Raw genomic sequence first — 15,286 nt, 5'->3', positions numbered from 1 at the left:
GACCTGTTGTGGCGTTCAGGTTTGAAGACGTGTCGGTGATGCGATGCGCACCATTACTCGTAGACGTTCCTCCTTTCATCGCACGCACGGCGACGCTTTCCAACTTCTGAAATCTCTGTCAGGCTCAATGTCAGGAAAAGTCTCGTCAGTTGATTTAAACAAATAAAGCTGAAAGTTGATCACACGTGCAAAGGAAATCTGGTGTGTGATATCCCTGCTCAACACAAGGATTGTCGCCACACTTCCTCTGGTCATTCTGCTTGGACACACCTTCCTGCTCACCAGCACATCAGTCCTTCTCTCTCTCTCTTTTGCCTTCACAATGTCCAAAAAGACACTTTGAGTGAGTCTTGAAAGCAGACAAGAAGGTATTTATAACTTAACAGGCACCACGTAACCGCTCAGCCGTAACCTGGACACACACACACACACACACACACACACACACACACACACTGCAACTCTCAGCTATTGTGCTGGCCTGTCCAGGGGGTCCTGGGTGGGCCCGTAAAGACTGCCTGGGGTTTGAGGTTGGAGTGGGCAGAGGGAGGTTGTGTAAATCAGGCATAATGCTGGATCAGAAGCTGGACTCCATTTTGGTCCCATGGCTTTGTGACAGCTACCAGGGCGGCCAGAGTGTGTGCTGGTATGAGTTATTGTGGCGGACTGTGGTCTGAGTGTGTGCTCTTGTAGATGTGTGTGTGTGTGTGTGTGTATCCATAAATGTGTGTAACTACAGAGAAGTAGCACCTGCAGGAGAGGCGGTGGTCCCCAAACCTCACCTCTATTTAAGGATCATGCAATCAGCGCCAAGGCAGGGATGTTTGCATGTGTCTGCGCGTGGTTGCGGGTCGGGGGGGTTGGTTGGTGTGTTGGTGGCTTCCTGAGCTCACAAGGACAGCATTCATCAACTGGATGGCGGATGGTGAGGTGGGTGTGGGGGGCTGCCAGATATAAGTGGGGTCTGTGGGTTTGTGAGAGGGGAAAATGGATGAGGTGTAAGGGGAATGGGCGGAGAAGAATGTGCCAATTTGTCAAGTCTTGACCCCCCCGCCCCCCAACACTGCCTTACCTTCTCTAATCTGAGATTATGATGGGTGCTGATTACAGCCAAATGGAGCAGCAGCAGCAGCTGGAGTTGGGGGGTCGGGTCAGGGGAGTGCGGAGGATGTGTCAAAGGAACTGGTTTGGTCCTGGTGGGGGGTTTCAGATGTTGGAGGATGGGGGGGGGGGGGGGGGGTCCTTCTTCACCTCTCCTATGGGGGCTCACTTTGAAGTCATCTGGTCCTGGTCAGCTGATAAAAAGTGTGAGGAAAGACACCCAGAGAGAAGTGAGGTGGTGGCGTCTGTTGTTGGGAGGCTGTTCAGTGGCAGCTGTTCTCTGCTTTGGTTTAAAGTCGTGACTGATAAACATCTCCATTATCGCCGCGGCTCATTGATCAGCCGGCAGTGTTGGCTGCTATGAGTGAATGCTGGCTGGCTGTTAGCACGGTGGTGCATTGGTGGTTCCAGTAGAGCTTGCTGTTCTCCAGTGCTGCGCTGGTGTCATTTTGGTCAATAAAAAGAGAGATGAGGGTCGGCGTTGTGGCTCCAGAAACTTCCTCCCTCTTCTGTTGGTTTTATTTTATTCTTTTTTTTCCCCATTGGCCGTTGGTGAAAAGTTCAGGACAAATGTCAGACGAAAAGGCCACGCCCAGACCGCCACACAACTGCCACGCAACTGCCGCAGCACCCGACAGTGTCTGGAAGCAGCCTCACTTACGCTACCACATTTTCACGATCGTGTGATTCTGCAGTTGCTGATTTATTTCAGGGCAGTTCATCTACGATGCATCCCATTTGTGTAGCAGTCAAGTTTTTATAATATGAGTATTATTTTCTTCTGACGAGCAGCATCCTTCCCGCTCTGTTACCTCACATATCTGCGGTCTTTAGAAATATTGCTAAGGGCAAAATAATGTTTCGACCTGTGTGTTCATGTGTGTGATGCTCTCACCGTCCCCGGAGGCGAGACTGCAGCCTCGTACACTCAGACCTGTTGCCATGTTTACATGCCTGTTTATGTTTGTGAAGTAGAAGTGAGTGATTGGCACTAAGTGTCTGCAGGCTGGATCAGGCCGTCCAGAGGAGGGAGGATGAGCTGCTTCTGCACTTGATTGACTTGCAGGGAGTTCCCGCTGCCTCTCCTCCACTGCTGGAGGAGCCGTGCGTACGACTCCACGCTTTATTGATCGAAGCCTTTGCTTCTTGTCTCTCAGTCGCTCTTAAGTCTATTTTCACCAATAAACTCTGGTTGAAATACTCACAATGAGGCCGCCGAGAAGGTGGTGACAAAAGTCAATTCATTCATGACGTGACCTCTTTCCTCCTCATGTTCGGACATCAAGCGCCACTTTTCAACAAGCGCTTCTTCGTTTTGTGAGAACGAGTGACACCGGCAAATGACTGCAAGACAGAAGTTGTGCAAAGGCAAATAAAAATGACAACATTTATCAGGAGGAAACTCAGTTGAGCGCTCACCAAAAAACAGAGGTCACAATCTGTGGTTGGAGGTTTTGACGTTCAGACAATGAAAAGTCCAAATCATGCACATTACAAGCAGTTTTTTGTGCCGTAGTTGCAGCACCGCAGAATAACACCACGCATTTAAATAATCAACCTAAACGTTACCACAAACCGCCCTGAGACGACAGGAAACTGAAGTTGGTTCCTGTGTTCTCTGTCAGACTGATGAAGCTGAAAACAGGCGTTCCCTCTCTGTCGCCAAGAGTGAATGTACATCTCTGGTCCTTCATCAGGCACCACCGGGTCCCAGATCCTGATCTTGATTCGAAGCAAAACATGTCATTCCCTCCGTCCCAAAAATTACAGTCTCACTGACATTGTTGCTGACCAAGCCAATATTGAATATTGGCATTTCTCTGTCACTTTTCCTGATAAATGTTATGTGGGTTGTATTGTTGTTCACTGCTGCCGGGCCTGTCGAGGACTCACTAGAGCCGGGAAAACCTTACTGGTGCGCCATCCCTCCTCCAGCGCATAAAAATCAGAGGAAAGGGACAAAAGCAACGTTTTATTTACAGACTGAAAAAGTATAAGGTTGCATATCTGCTGCTTTAAACCGTTTTCTTTACACCTCTGTGATTAGATCAGCACTTGAGCTTCTCGTTGGACCTTTGAGAGTCTAATTATGTCGGATGTTTGCGTAAAATGTTTCTCCTTTTATACTTTTTCATTTTTAAATCCTGTATAAATACGTGCGTGGTTTCCAGCTGTGCTCGAAATACCAGGGTAGAAGGATGAGACTTGGGGTTTCAAACGGCCTTTTTTTCCCATATACGTCCTGATGCAGGGCAGCCGCGGTGACCTTTGCCTGCCACCGGCTCCTATTGATGCCATCAAAAAAGAAAGATGCGGAGACAAACAGAGCGCAGCGCCGGGAGGCAGACAGGGACTTTCCAGACTCCACTGCATAAATCCTGAGTTTGACAGGCAATCTCCAACTCTCTGTCTACCTGCCCCGACTTATGCTACCACAGCACATATCTCTCCACACGTGCTACCCACGTCGCCATTTATCTCTCCCACATCCACTTGATCTGTTTGACTTGTATTTGTTCATCGCCATAGCTGCAGCAGCCTCCGCACTAACGGAGCAGAAAACGCCTGCAATTAGAGACAAAGACGCAGGAGTGGAGTTATGATCACAACGATGAGTGAACATTAGCGGGGAAGATTAGTGGGTGGATCCGTGTCATGTCTGCTAAATATGTCATTTGAGAAATTTATTATGTTGGCCTTAACTTTGACGACAGGTAATCCTGGCACGCTGTCAGCTGATCAACCTCAGCCTCACAACTTTCTGGTGATGTATGTGATGTAAACAAAATCTAGAGTTAAAGTCGCCTTGGTTCATGAGGCGTGAAAGCCTCTTTGAAAGCTTGATTTACACAGACGCAGTATTCCATTGATATCCTAATGGACCAATGTGCATTATGTGGATATTGAAGTGCGTTGCGGATGTGTTCACACCTTGTTTATGTTGTCGAGTAAGTTCTGAGGTGCTACTGGAGTTCCCTCAGCCTTCAGCGGTACATGTATCAGTCAAAGTCGGAGAGCGGAGTTCTCCGCTTGAAGCCCGGTGTTTTCAACCGTTAGCAAGAAAATAAACATTTTTATTGAAAACAGAAAAGAGTTTCAGGTCAAATTCCGGAGGGAAACGATGAGGTGGAACATCGGAATGTAACATGGGTGTGTGTCTTCAGTCATTAGTCACACTTTGCTCTGTATCATGTAAATGGGAATATGAACGGACTCATCAGCAAACCACCTTAATCATAATATTGTGTTCATAGCATATTCTTAAAATGAAATGGAGGGCACTCACACCAGATGAACCAAAGCCCATCTAAAAGAAGCAGTGATGAGCATAGCCTCACACACCCCTGTGTGTGTGTGTGTGTGTGTGTGTGTGTGTGTGTGTGTGTGTGTGTGTGTGTGTGTGTGTGTGTGTGTGTGTGTGTGTGTGTGTGTGTGCGTGTGTGTGTGTGCCTGATAACATTTGGATTTTGCATGAAGGAGCACGCCAGTGCTTCGCTGTAGTGCAAATATCACTTCCTGCATCCACCAGGTGGCACGATGACCAATCTGCCCTGAACTTTGAACTGTTCTTCGGGCCTTATTTACCTCGACCAAGTCTGGTGGAAATCAGCCGACTGAGAAACAAACAAACGCCACTGAAACAGCCTCTGTCCTCACACCTTTGATCAGCGTGAGGAAAACCCCTCTAAGAGGGAGGGGGTCTCTGCCCCAGGGCAGGTAGACATGTGACATTCCCATTGAAGCAGAAATGATCCTGCAGTCCTGAGTCCATCAGTTCTCAGGCAGCAAACACTCTCCTTCCTCACTTCAGTCCTTAGCAGCTATTCTGTGGTTGCACAAGTCTGTGAGAAATATTCATCATCAGAGTTTTCGTCGTCGTGAGCTCGGCTCGACTGAGGCTGGATTTAAACCTGACTGACAGCGACAGAGCTGCTGACGGCTCCTAACTCTCACCCTTTGAAGGTACACCAGCAATTACTAGCTTGGAACTGAAAGGCTGAGCCATAATTGTACCACAGGTTGTGTCTCACAGCCTCGGTGTTTCTGCTGGAAGCGTAATTGATCTTTTCTGTTGAGATCTGCGAAGTCAGAGCGCTCATCAAACGGCAGGTCTTCACAGGGAAGCAGTGAGTCAGGATGTAGGTTGTGGCAGACTTGCATCTTTACTTTAATGTCCTTCTGCGTGTGCCCTGGAAGCTAATTACCTAACTATTCATGAATTAATAACTATAAATCTTCATTAACTTACGACAAGAAAAGCCTGTGAAGTGCGTCAACGTGTTGCTGTTCTGGGTACCGGGTCAACAGACAATGCCTGAACTTCATTGACGTGTAATTCAACTCTCACAACACTCTCTTCTTGTCACAGTTGCTATATTTAGCTTTCAGCCGTCAAATGTCACTCGCTAAACACAAAGCACTTTGGTTACGAGGAAATTCTCAGCATGACGTGGGTGTGTTTGGATTTGTGTACTGTGTTATTTAGGAAATTAGACGACGCTGATGATGGCTGCAGGCAGTGTTGTTACTGTATAGGGTCCACATGCCTGAGCCTTAACTGCAGTTGAACCTTGTGTTGTGCAGAACTGCATCCGTTTTAAGAACTCTTGGTTCACAGAGCGAAACCACACGTTCCAACCGGGTGATGCAATGTCGTAGATCCACCTCTGTCCTTCTCCCCTGTCACTCACTCTTCTCTGAATACGTCTCTGCCTCTCCCACGCTTCTTTAAATCCTGTTTTGTCTGTGTCTCAGGGTGAAGCGGATTGGCACAGCGGGAGCAAAACATTGTACTTTTGTTTTTCTGGCAGGTGTGTGTTTGGGTGCAGTTGCAGTGACACAATTCCAACAAGACAGAACTGGAGGTGGAACAATCGTTTCTGAGGTTTCATCACATCGCAGAAACACGTGATGAAGGAGCTCTGTTCGTGTCGGTCTGCGTTGAGCAGCGACCGCCGCCGTCGTCTAGTTAAAACATGAGAGCTTTTACAGGTATTAGGACTCATGTTGGGCTTTGCTGAGAAATGGGATCCTCTCATTGCTGCCGTTAATCGTGTTGACTGAAGTGGCGCCGTAAGCTACTGTTACACCTTCATTCTGTGCAGCGACCAAATATCCCAGCCAGGAGCTGCTCCGGCCTTCGCTCCTCGCTCCATAGCTTCTGATGGCCCATGAACCTGCTGCCACATGAGACACGTCACCCATCCTACATGCAGTTAAAAGCAGATGCTTTGGAACTCATTTACATGCAATGAAATATTTTGTTGCCGTTTGAATGAGAAGCGTCGTGTGGTACAATTATGGCCTCATAAGGACCACAGTAATACGATGACAATATTCAGGAGTTCTGTTTTCAGAATCAGCGTTGGCAGCAGCAGGTGTGAACTGGGCCGGAACTGAAAAAAGTGAAGCGGTGCGTCTCAGCTCAAAAGTGCCTGCAAGGATCCCGGTCATGTAGACTTTGTTCCCTGCAGGTCTGCTTGGAGGATCTGTGTGGACGTCCAGGTACAAAGCAGTTAACCGTGACTCAGACTTGTCAGATGTGTTCATGCAACAGTGTTCTGGTTTCTCTCGAGGTTCTCAAGCTCTAGCATCATCATTTTTCCTTGAAAACGTATTCCATTTTTGGTCAATCTATCTTTTTAATCGTTTCCCAAAATATGATGAGACGATATGAAATTGGCCTTCCTTTGTTGTTTTATTTAAAGAATTCTTGATTATGAGTAGCTGTTAGCAATTGGCAACCACCCGAGAGCTTCCAACACCGATGGATGGAGTCGTGGGGAATCACAAATGCAAGAAGGAAGACAAAAGTAAATGCAGCAGAAATTAGGTTCCTTCGAAAAAAAGCTTTGCGTGTCGGAAGAGGATAAAATGAACAAGAGAGACGTTCTACGAAAAAATAAAACAAAACTTACTTTGGTCAAAAAAAAAATCAGGAGACAGCGATTGAAATTCTTTGGATACATCATAAGAGGCATTAGAACATTTATTTACCAGTGGAAAGCTGGAGAGGGAGAGCAGCAGAGGCAGACGGAGAATAAAAATGATCGATGGACTAACATAATGGCTGGAAACGGGGAAGACAATGGACACCTTCCAGAGGGCCAGAGGCCGTGATGGATGGAGGGACGTGATCTACAGCGCCGTTTATAAGCAAATATTTATACAGTATGCTAATTTTCATACTGGTATATCGCTTTATATTCGCTTCTTTTGACTAAGAATGATCTAACAAACTTCCTCCTCTCATATTTTATCTGATCATTTATTTCCGTTTATCTACCTTGTGCTCTGTATCGCTGCCGCTCGCCCCGTGATGCTGAGGCAGTGAGGAGAGCGGAGCTGCAGCGGGGGAGAGAGGGGTCCTTGTACGGTTTTGGCTTTATAGCACGGTGAAAGTGTCGTTGAGGAGGTGAAACTGGGGTAATAGATGCTTCTGTCGTTGTGTGTGGGTTGCCAGGTTGTGTGTAAACCTCCCTCTCCTGGACAGAATTCAACCTGCTTGTCTTTGCCCTGTTAACACACGACCGCTCTAATTTCAGTTGGCCTGAGATGTGATGAGTAAAGGTGTAATTGACTGTGGTTTGACTCCCATGAACGCCCACCCCGGTTCATGCACACCCACACACTTTCTCTTCCTCCTCTATCTGCGTCTGTTTTCCTTCTCCTTCTGTCTCCTCCAGCTCCAGGGCGTCTCAGTGATTCCTTTATTTGGGTGTTTGCGGTTGGCAGGAATGTGCAAGAGTTTCACTATTTGACGGCGTTGTCCACCAGCACAAGAATGTGATGCTCGTCCAAGTGCAGTCCAGCTGCTTTCTCTAGTTCCTTCAGTCATGCATCTGGAATCTGAGGCACGATGACGGTTTACCACAGACGTCATCAATCTGCTGCTTCAGTGTGTCCCTGTGCTGAGTGAAGCCTCGGCGCTCACAGCAGTGCACCTGCACCAGGTCGGCCCCTCCTCTTTTCCTGATCTCAAATAGCAGAAAGTGGTTTCATTATCTGGATTTCAACGTGACATTTTTGGGATGAAGGTAATTAAAAGCACCTGCTCAATACTGACCTGGAACCTGGAATTGTTCAAGAACCGGTACTTTGACTGAGAATCGGCATCGTATCAACTGGAGGGAGAATCAGACGCATCTTCTTCTTTGATTAAATTGTTTTATTATTTAAAAAAAAAAAAATTGCTGTTACATGTAAAATGTCCCTCAGTGTTATTGAAATCAGCTGTAACCTCCAGCTACAGAAAAATTTACTGAAGCATTTCGAAATAAATATTCTCACCAATAAATAAAGGTACAAAACAAGCATCCTCTCGGGTGCTGCGTTACCACGGTGACCCTGCTTGATCTCTGCTGCGTTGTAAGAGCTGATTTATCGGCTGAGACGAGGGAGCTTGGCAGCAGACCTTGATATATATTAGACTGTTTTTCTCTGGGTTTTACTGCTTCATGATGCTTAACATGATTCATAAAGTTTTCTTTAAGAACTGTTGAAGCCAGCTGATGGACCCAGTCAAAACCTTCTCTTAGAGCGCGGCGTCTCACATCATCGGTGCAGTTTTACCCCGCAAACAAGAGTTCCGGTCGGGTTAAACCCTCAGTGTCTCAAGATGTTAACCACGCCTGTGGGAGAGTAGACTAACAATGGTCTGGACCTGAAGCATATTTAGTTTCTTAATCTTCCTGGATTTCCTCTTGTTCAGGACATGCTGGAGTGTTTCAGGGAGAGGCTTGACTGGTTTACGTATTCAGTAGAGCGTGAAGATGGGTGGTGTGTGATCCTCCACGATGGGCTGGACGAGGCCAGCGTGCCAGGGCAGCTTCTTTTTCTTTTTTTTGTCTCAGTCCAGCCCTGGCGTGGAGGAACATTTTCATTATATTCTTAAAGGCAGACACGCATGCAGACTCTGCTTCTCTCCGATTGTGCAGTCGTCTGGTGATGGCGTTCAAATAACGCAGGATGGAGACGATACGGGATCTCCGTTCTCAATGAGGGCAAATCCCCTCTGGTGGGATGTTGCTTTTCAAAATTAAAAAAAAAACTAAACAAACCCAGAATCAACAGAACTCATGATATATGTTCAACTTTTGGACCTAAATATGTTCAGAACTACATACGTGTGTAGTCCACAGGGAGGAGGCTGAGGGGGGTGGACAGGTCGATTCAACATTAGACTTCAATCTGCAAGATGGCCGTTTGATTCCTCCTCCGCCATCGAACGCTTACAAACTAAGACCGTGATTCATCTCGTCGTCATTGCAGGAGATTAAAGGTACTTTCTGGTATTTGCTAAGCTGGGCCTGCGTGGATACCATAGGGTTGCAAAACGCTGGTATTAGCCATCTTTGACAAAGACTATTGTCCTGCATGGATACTTTTTGTTTTGCACAATCATGAAGTTCTTATTCAGTGCTGGACAGAATCCAATCATCCACCCAAACACAGAAAACTATGATCAGATAGAGAAATACTGGAGTTTCCCTTCAATTTACGGCCAAAGACCAGGGTTTTTAACCTTAATAGTAGACGGTAATCTTTCCTTGAATCTAAATGAGCCCTCGCCAAAAAAAACCAAACACCTTTAGTACTCCTTCGATGACGCGTCATGAAAAGTGGGCAGGGTTTGTAATGTTTTTAGTTTTTAGTAGAACTGTCGGATCAGAAAATGCTCGTTTGCGTCTGGAGATCAACAGCTATCGTACATATTATTGAAGAGATAATTGCTGAGCAAAAATGACCTGTTATTATAAATAACATCATTTTCAATTCAACCTCTGGAAAGTTTTTTTTCTTTTGAATATCACAAACACAGAAAAGCTGAATCTTCTCTCTGGAGCTCTAACGAGCAGCCGCGTCGTTGCTGTATTTACCATGAAATTCTAAATCCATATTTTCATTTTTGCCTCTGTCCTCAAGAGTGAATAAATTCTTTTGTCTGATCGCACAATGCAGCGCATTCATGCATTCTTCAACGGCGGAGTATATACAACTTAATGCCTACATACGATCCTGAATGGAAGCCATGCAGGTATGTAGAGAGGCCACGGCTGAATAAATGTTGCTCATATGTATACATCTGTCAAGACACACACACACACACACACACACGCAGAGAGCAGCATTCCCCAGCCTCAAGCATGCATTTCAACAGGCCTTGTGTGAGCAGGAAAGTAATGAAACCCAAAAATGCCACACGTATATCCTGCACATTTAGAACCTTTTTAAATGGATCGCCTTCTTTTTTTTTCCGGCCGGGAGAAATTTGCGCGGCGGCGGACCCCCAATGCTGACAGAGCCTGGCTAGCTTCCCAGAACAGAACAATAACTGCCAGGTCGACTGAGGGGCCCAGCAGCCCCCTCCCACACACAAACACACACACACACACTCACAGAGATGTACACAAACGTCTGGCCTTCCAGCCGTCAGCGCTCGCCCTGCCTCGCATAATGACAGAGAATGGAGGCATTAAGGCAATTTGTTTGATTTAAGTTGTCAAGGCGTCCTCAATCCAGCTTCTCTCAGCTGGTTTTGATACCTGGTCTGTGTGTGTGTGTGTGTGTGTGTGTGTGTGTGTGTGTGTGTGTGTGTGTGTGTGTGTGTGTGTGTGCAGACCTCCAGAGGAATGAACACACACATACACACTCACACACACAGACAGATAGCAGGACAGAGAGGGGGTATTGGGGAGGGAGGCTGCAGCAAGAATAAGGTTTATGAGGTCCAGGGAGAGCGACGGGTGTCGAAGCTGGACGAGGAAGGAAGAGGTGGAGGAGAGGAGGAGCTCCACGGTGACGCTTGAAGATCTGAAGGTGGACGTGAGTGAGCTGGGTGAGCAGAGGCAGTGGAGGGAGTTGGCCTTGTGTGGTGGTCCCTCCCCGTCACGGAACATGGAAGCAGATATTGTCTGTTAGCGTGCTGCAACATTGGCAGCACCAACCCTGACCTGAAAAAACCCCGACCTGAATTTAACTTTGTCATCCATTTACATTCCAGTTACTCAAAACTTCTGCCGAAAGTTTTAAAATGAGATGGTGAATAAGGCTGTGCTCAAAAGCAGCCATGTAAGAAATTTTAAATGGAATAGTCTAAATTATAAAATTGTACATTCATAAGTAAATCGTGCTAAAATGATCAGACACGTAGGGTCGGCTGTGTTCATCATTTTACACTGAATGGACCGATCAGGAAATCGGTTAGCGTGTAGCGTGATGGTCTCACTAAACAGAACCATAGAACCACTGAAGGTGCTTACGGGATCTATGAGGACCAGTCAAGTGATGTCATCAAACGAAGAGATAGCACATGGTAGTAATCTGGACTTGAGTGGCCTGGTTTGGATAGAAATTTAGGAAATGATCTTTGGGTTTAAAGTAGGAAAATATGAAATTAAGAAATCAGAAATTATGGCCCCTGTGAGAGAAGAGTATCCAGTAAAGCAGGGTCAGTTTAAGGGTGATTGACAAGCCCGCCGTGCCATGGAGACCCGTCAGTCAGGGTTGGGGCGCAGCCATGCACGTTAGCATGTCAGCTCCGCCCTCTCGTAAAGCTGTCTCGGTGGTATCTTTTATCCTGGTTGTGGTTTTCACTGAGACAGAATTCTGTTGTTTTTTTGTTTGTTTTTTTGGACTGGAGAGGATTCAGTTTTTGATGTGGTTGTGCAGGTGTTGCTGTTGGTGTGTTGGCGATGTTTGTGTCAGCGCCTCAAGTGTCCGTCTCTTGCTGCTTTAAACGATGTAAACGTAAATGAAAATGCCAGAATGCAAAGTTGAAGCGTGAGTGGGGTGTCACACGTAATTACACCGAGCTGAGGAGTGTAATTGACCCTGATCAAACCCTCTCTCAGTGTGTGTGTGTGTGTGTGTGTGTGTGTGTGTGTGTGTGTGTGTGTGGACTATGAGCGGCATAGAGGCCCAGTGTTCTGGGTTCCCAGTTTTAAATAAGGGGTCTTTATCTGGCCGTGTGCACAGCGATGGTGTGGAATCACTAAAGGGCCAAAGCGTTTCCTCAGGACGGGCCGTTCCCTCCAGGTGTGGTGACCACTAACCAGCAAGGCTTTTAACCGTCATGCCTGATTTGGTGCTCGAGGCCAATCTGGCACACACACATAGCAAGTACACATTCTTATACACACACGAACACTTACGGACGCACACATGCATTTCTAATTTAAACTTAATTTCCCCCCAAGTGTTCATTAAGGTTCCGTCCCCCTTGGCCCTCATCTGTGGAAAACAGGCATTCTGGGAGTTGGAGTGGAGTGTGTTTTGAGCTATGAGGTTTCTGATTGGCTCTGATGGACTCCGGCAACAGCAGGTTTCACACTCCTCTTCCCCTGCAGCCATTGTTGCCCTCCCTCCTTCATTGACGGGAGAATTTCTGATATTTCTGACATTCGAGGGACATTTTTTACTGGCTTGTTCTTGAGTTCGGGATCTTTGGAGATTTCCTCGGGGACAGTCGAGCATTATTCATTCTGTGTCACTTTATGCTCTTTTCACAGGATCCTACATAATTTGCATACCGTCGCTTGATAAGAGCATCTCTAAAACGTGACCATTTATGCACATTGTCAGCTCTTCATGTTTGTTCTGGTACTCAGCTGGAGTAGCCTTGTGTAATATCTTACCAAGCCTTTATGCAGCCCCTGAAGTCATCGTTTCTGTGAAAAGAGTCCATTTTAGTTCCCGTTCTGACCCTGAACCCTTCTTTCCCCTGACTGGCCGACCTCTGGAAGCCTGCTGAGGGGCAGCGTCCCAGTTCTTGTTCTGCTGTGTGTGGAGCAGACAGCTGTACTTGAATCATGGGAATTGACAGTGGTTACAGGCACCTTCCAATTTAAATGTAACAAAAATGTTGAGTGGAATTTTTCCGGTTAAATAGAGACATTATGGTGGAGGAATGCAGGACAACTGGGATGCGGTCACCTGAGTTTCTGCTGGTTCTTAGTGAGACAAAGTTGCAAGTCTGGATGTTGTTAATATTCTTTTAAAGTCTCAAATCCTTTTTCCGGCCAAATTAAAAATTTGACTTTTGCCACTTGTGTTCTTTAGTGGAGAAAGAAAATACTGATTTTCTGCGGTACATGAACTCAAATTTATTCTGTTCTTTAACTGTGTTAACGTCGATCCCTGTTTCCTCTCTCTCTTCTCTTTAGATCTCCTTTGAATTGGCAGAGTACACGGCCAACGTGGATGGCGTGGGCACGCTCCGTCTCTTGGATGCCATAAAGACCTGCGGTCTGACCAACAGCGTCAGGTTCTATCAGGCTTCCACCAGCGAGCTGTATGGCAAAGTCCAGGAGATCCCTCAGAAGGAAACCACGCCCTTTTACCCTCGCTCACCTTACGGTAATACACGCACGTGCACACACACACGCACACACACACACACACACACACACACATACATATGTAATGTAGAGGCATGTGGAAACACACAGTCACATGGAGCAGCTAACATTCTTTACGTCGCACCAGATGATTGACTGACAGTGTACGAGCAAAGGTCTCCAAAAACAGCTGCAGCACTTTGTCCTTGTAGATGTGTTTTAACCATCGTAGTGTGGACATTTTGACAGAGAGAGGACGCATTGGTCTGCCCTCATTATTTGAGACACTTGTAAAGGCACTGAGACTTATTTTTGGTTTGAAATTGGCTCCAGTTTAGAAACAAGTATTTGAGTTTGACATAGATGTTAAAGTTAAGGTTAGGATGTGAGGCTAAGGAACGTCTTAAGTCCTCACTAAGATAGGTGTGTGTGTGTGTGTGTGTGTGTGTGTGTGTGTGTGTGTGTGTGTGTGTGTGTGTGTGAGAGAGAGAGAGAGAGAGAGAGAGAGAATAGAGGGGGGCTTCAGTGCTCAGGCAGCGTTTTAGCTCTCCACACACCCTGAGGCCAAACGTCTGACTGAAGACTGGAGTGGCTCTCACTTTAACAAAGACACCTTTATATCCACAGCAATCACTTTCAACACACGTACACACACACACACACACACACACACACACACACACACACACACACTCACTCACTCTCAGGTCGTACACGTGTGTGAGCATCAGGTTTCATGTTCTCGGTTGTCTAAATGCTCTCCTCACACTTTCCCCCTCTGTCAGCACTCAATCTTAGGCTGCATGGGAGGCACATACCATCATGAGGAGGGCTGCTCTATTAATTAGACTTGGGAAGGGGGAGGTTGCCATGGCGACCTCCCTTCACCTCCAAGTGCACATCCTGACCTACAGCTTAATCAACAGGCGCCTCCCTTCGCTCGCTCTGGTATTCCCCTCATCGCAGAAGCAGGGAGGAGAGGAGGAGGAGGAGGAAGGTTGTGAGAGGAAAAGAGGGGAGAACTTTCTGTACGAGCCTGCATTTGGTCAATCAGCGGCGGCCTATGCTTAATGTTTTTGACGGTGAAATACGATCCGCGGTGCCGCTGCGTTCAGCTATGACATGTAGCACAGTTCCAGCACCAACTTTCTCTCTCCTCTGCAGCTCTGAGACGAGAAGATCACTCTTTCTCTCTTCGCTTAGTCGTCTCTGAAAGACTGAACTGCATAAACAGATGCACGGTTTTATTTGTTGACGGAGTAAATGGATTAATCCTCACACCTTCAGTGCTGGACCAAGTTATACATAGTTCCAGTCCATGGAGGGAAGACTGTACATGAGACTGGACTGGAGGGGACATATTTTGATGCATGTTTTGAAGTGTGTCATTATAAAAGGTTGATGGTTTCAGAAGAGTAACATGTTTATTTACAGAACGGATCCTCATTCGCTGCCACCTCGGTGACGGTACTCTTTTCAGTGTCCATAAACATAAAAGCACTGAACGTGAGACCCCCTTTTTTTTTTTTCAAATTAAGTTTGATTTGTTCTCGTGTGTAGGCTGGCCTACATCCTGGTTCCAAAGACTTTTGACATCGATGATGTAGCCTGAATGCCTCTGCAGTGGCCTGGCTGTGTTACGCGGCAGTCACACTGCTGATGGTGGCAGGGAATTCATACGAGTTGTACTAGTTATACAAGTTATGCTTAGTTCTTGTACTTTGTAGACAATCAGACCACCAGAGTAGATTATTTAAACGAACATATGAAAATGCACCGGAGTACATTTTATGGTTGGAGGCAAACCAATCACAGCTGTTGAAATGTAACTGTGTTGGTGTGATGCT

General features: G+C 46.5%; 1 protein-coding gene across 1 annotated transcript in view; it reads left to right on the top strand.

Moving 5' to 3' along the window:
- Window positions 1–15,286, top strand: part of gmds (GDP-mannose 4,6-dehydratase) — a 157,212-nt gene that overhangs the window by 33,193 nt on the left and 108,733 nt on the right. Inside the window, exon 5 of the mRNA XM_086223266.1 lies at window positions 13,266–13,458. Coding sequence (XP_086079392.1) covers window positions 13,266–13,458 — 193 coding nt within the window. The remainder of the gene's footprint in view (window positions 1–13,265; window positions 13,459–15,286) is intronic.

This window comes from Aulostomus chinensis, chromosome 14, assembly GCF_037954235.1.
Source record: "Aulostomus chinensis isolate RoL2024-O1b breed Wild chromosome 14, RoL_Achi_v1.0, whole genome shotgun sequence".
In the NCBI taxonomy this organism is placed as follows: Eukaryota; Metazoa; Chordata; class Actinopteri; order Syngnathiformes; family Aulostomidae; genus Aulostomus; species Aulostomus chinensis.
This window is presented reverse-complemented; position numbering and strand designations above follow the sequence as displayed.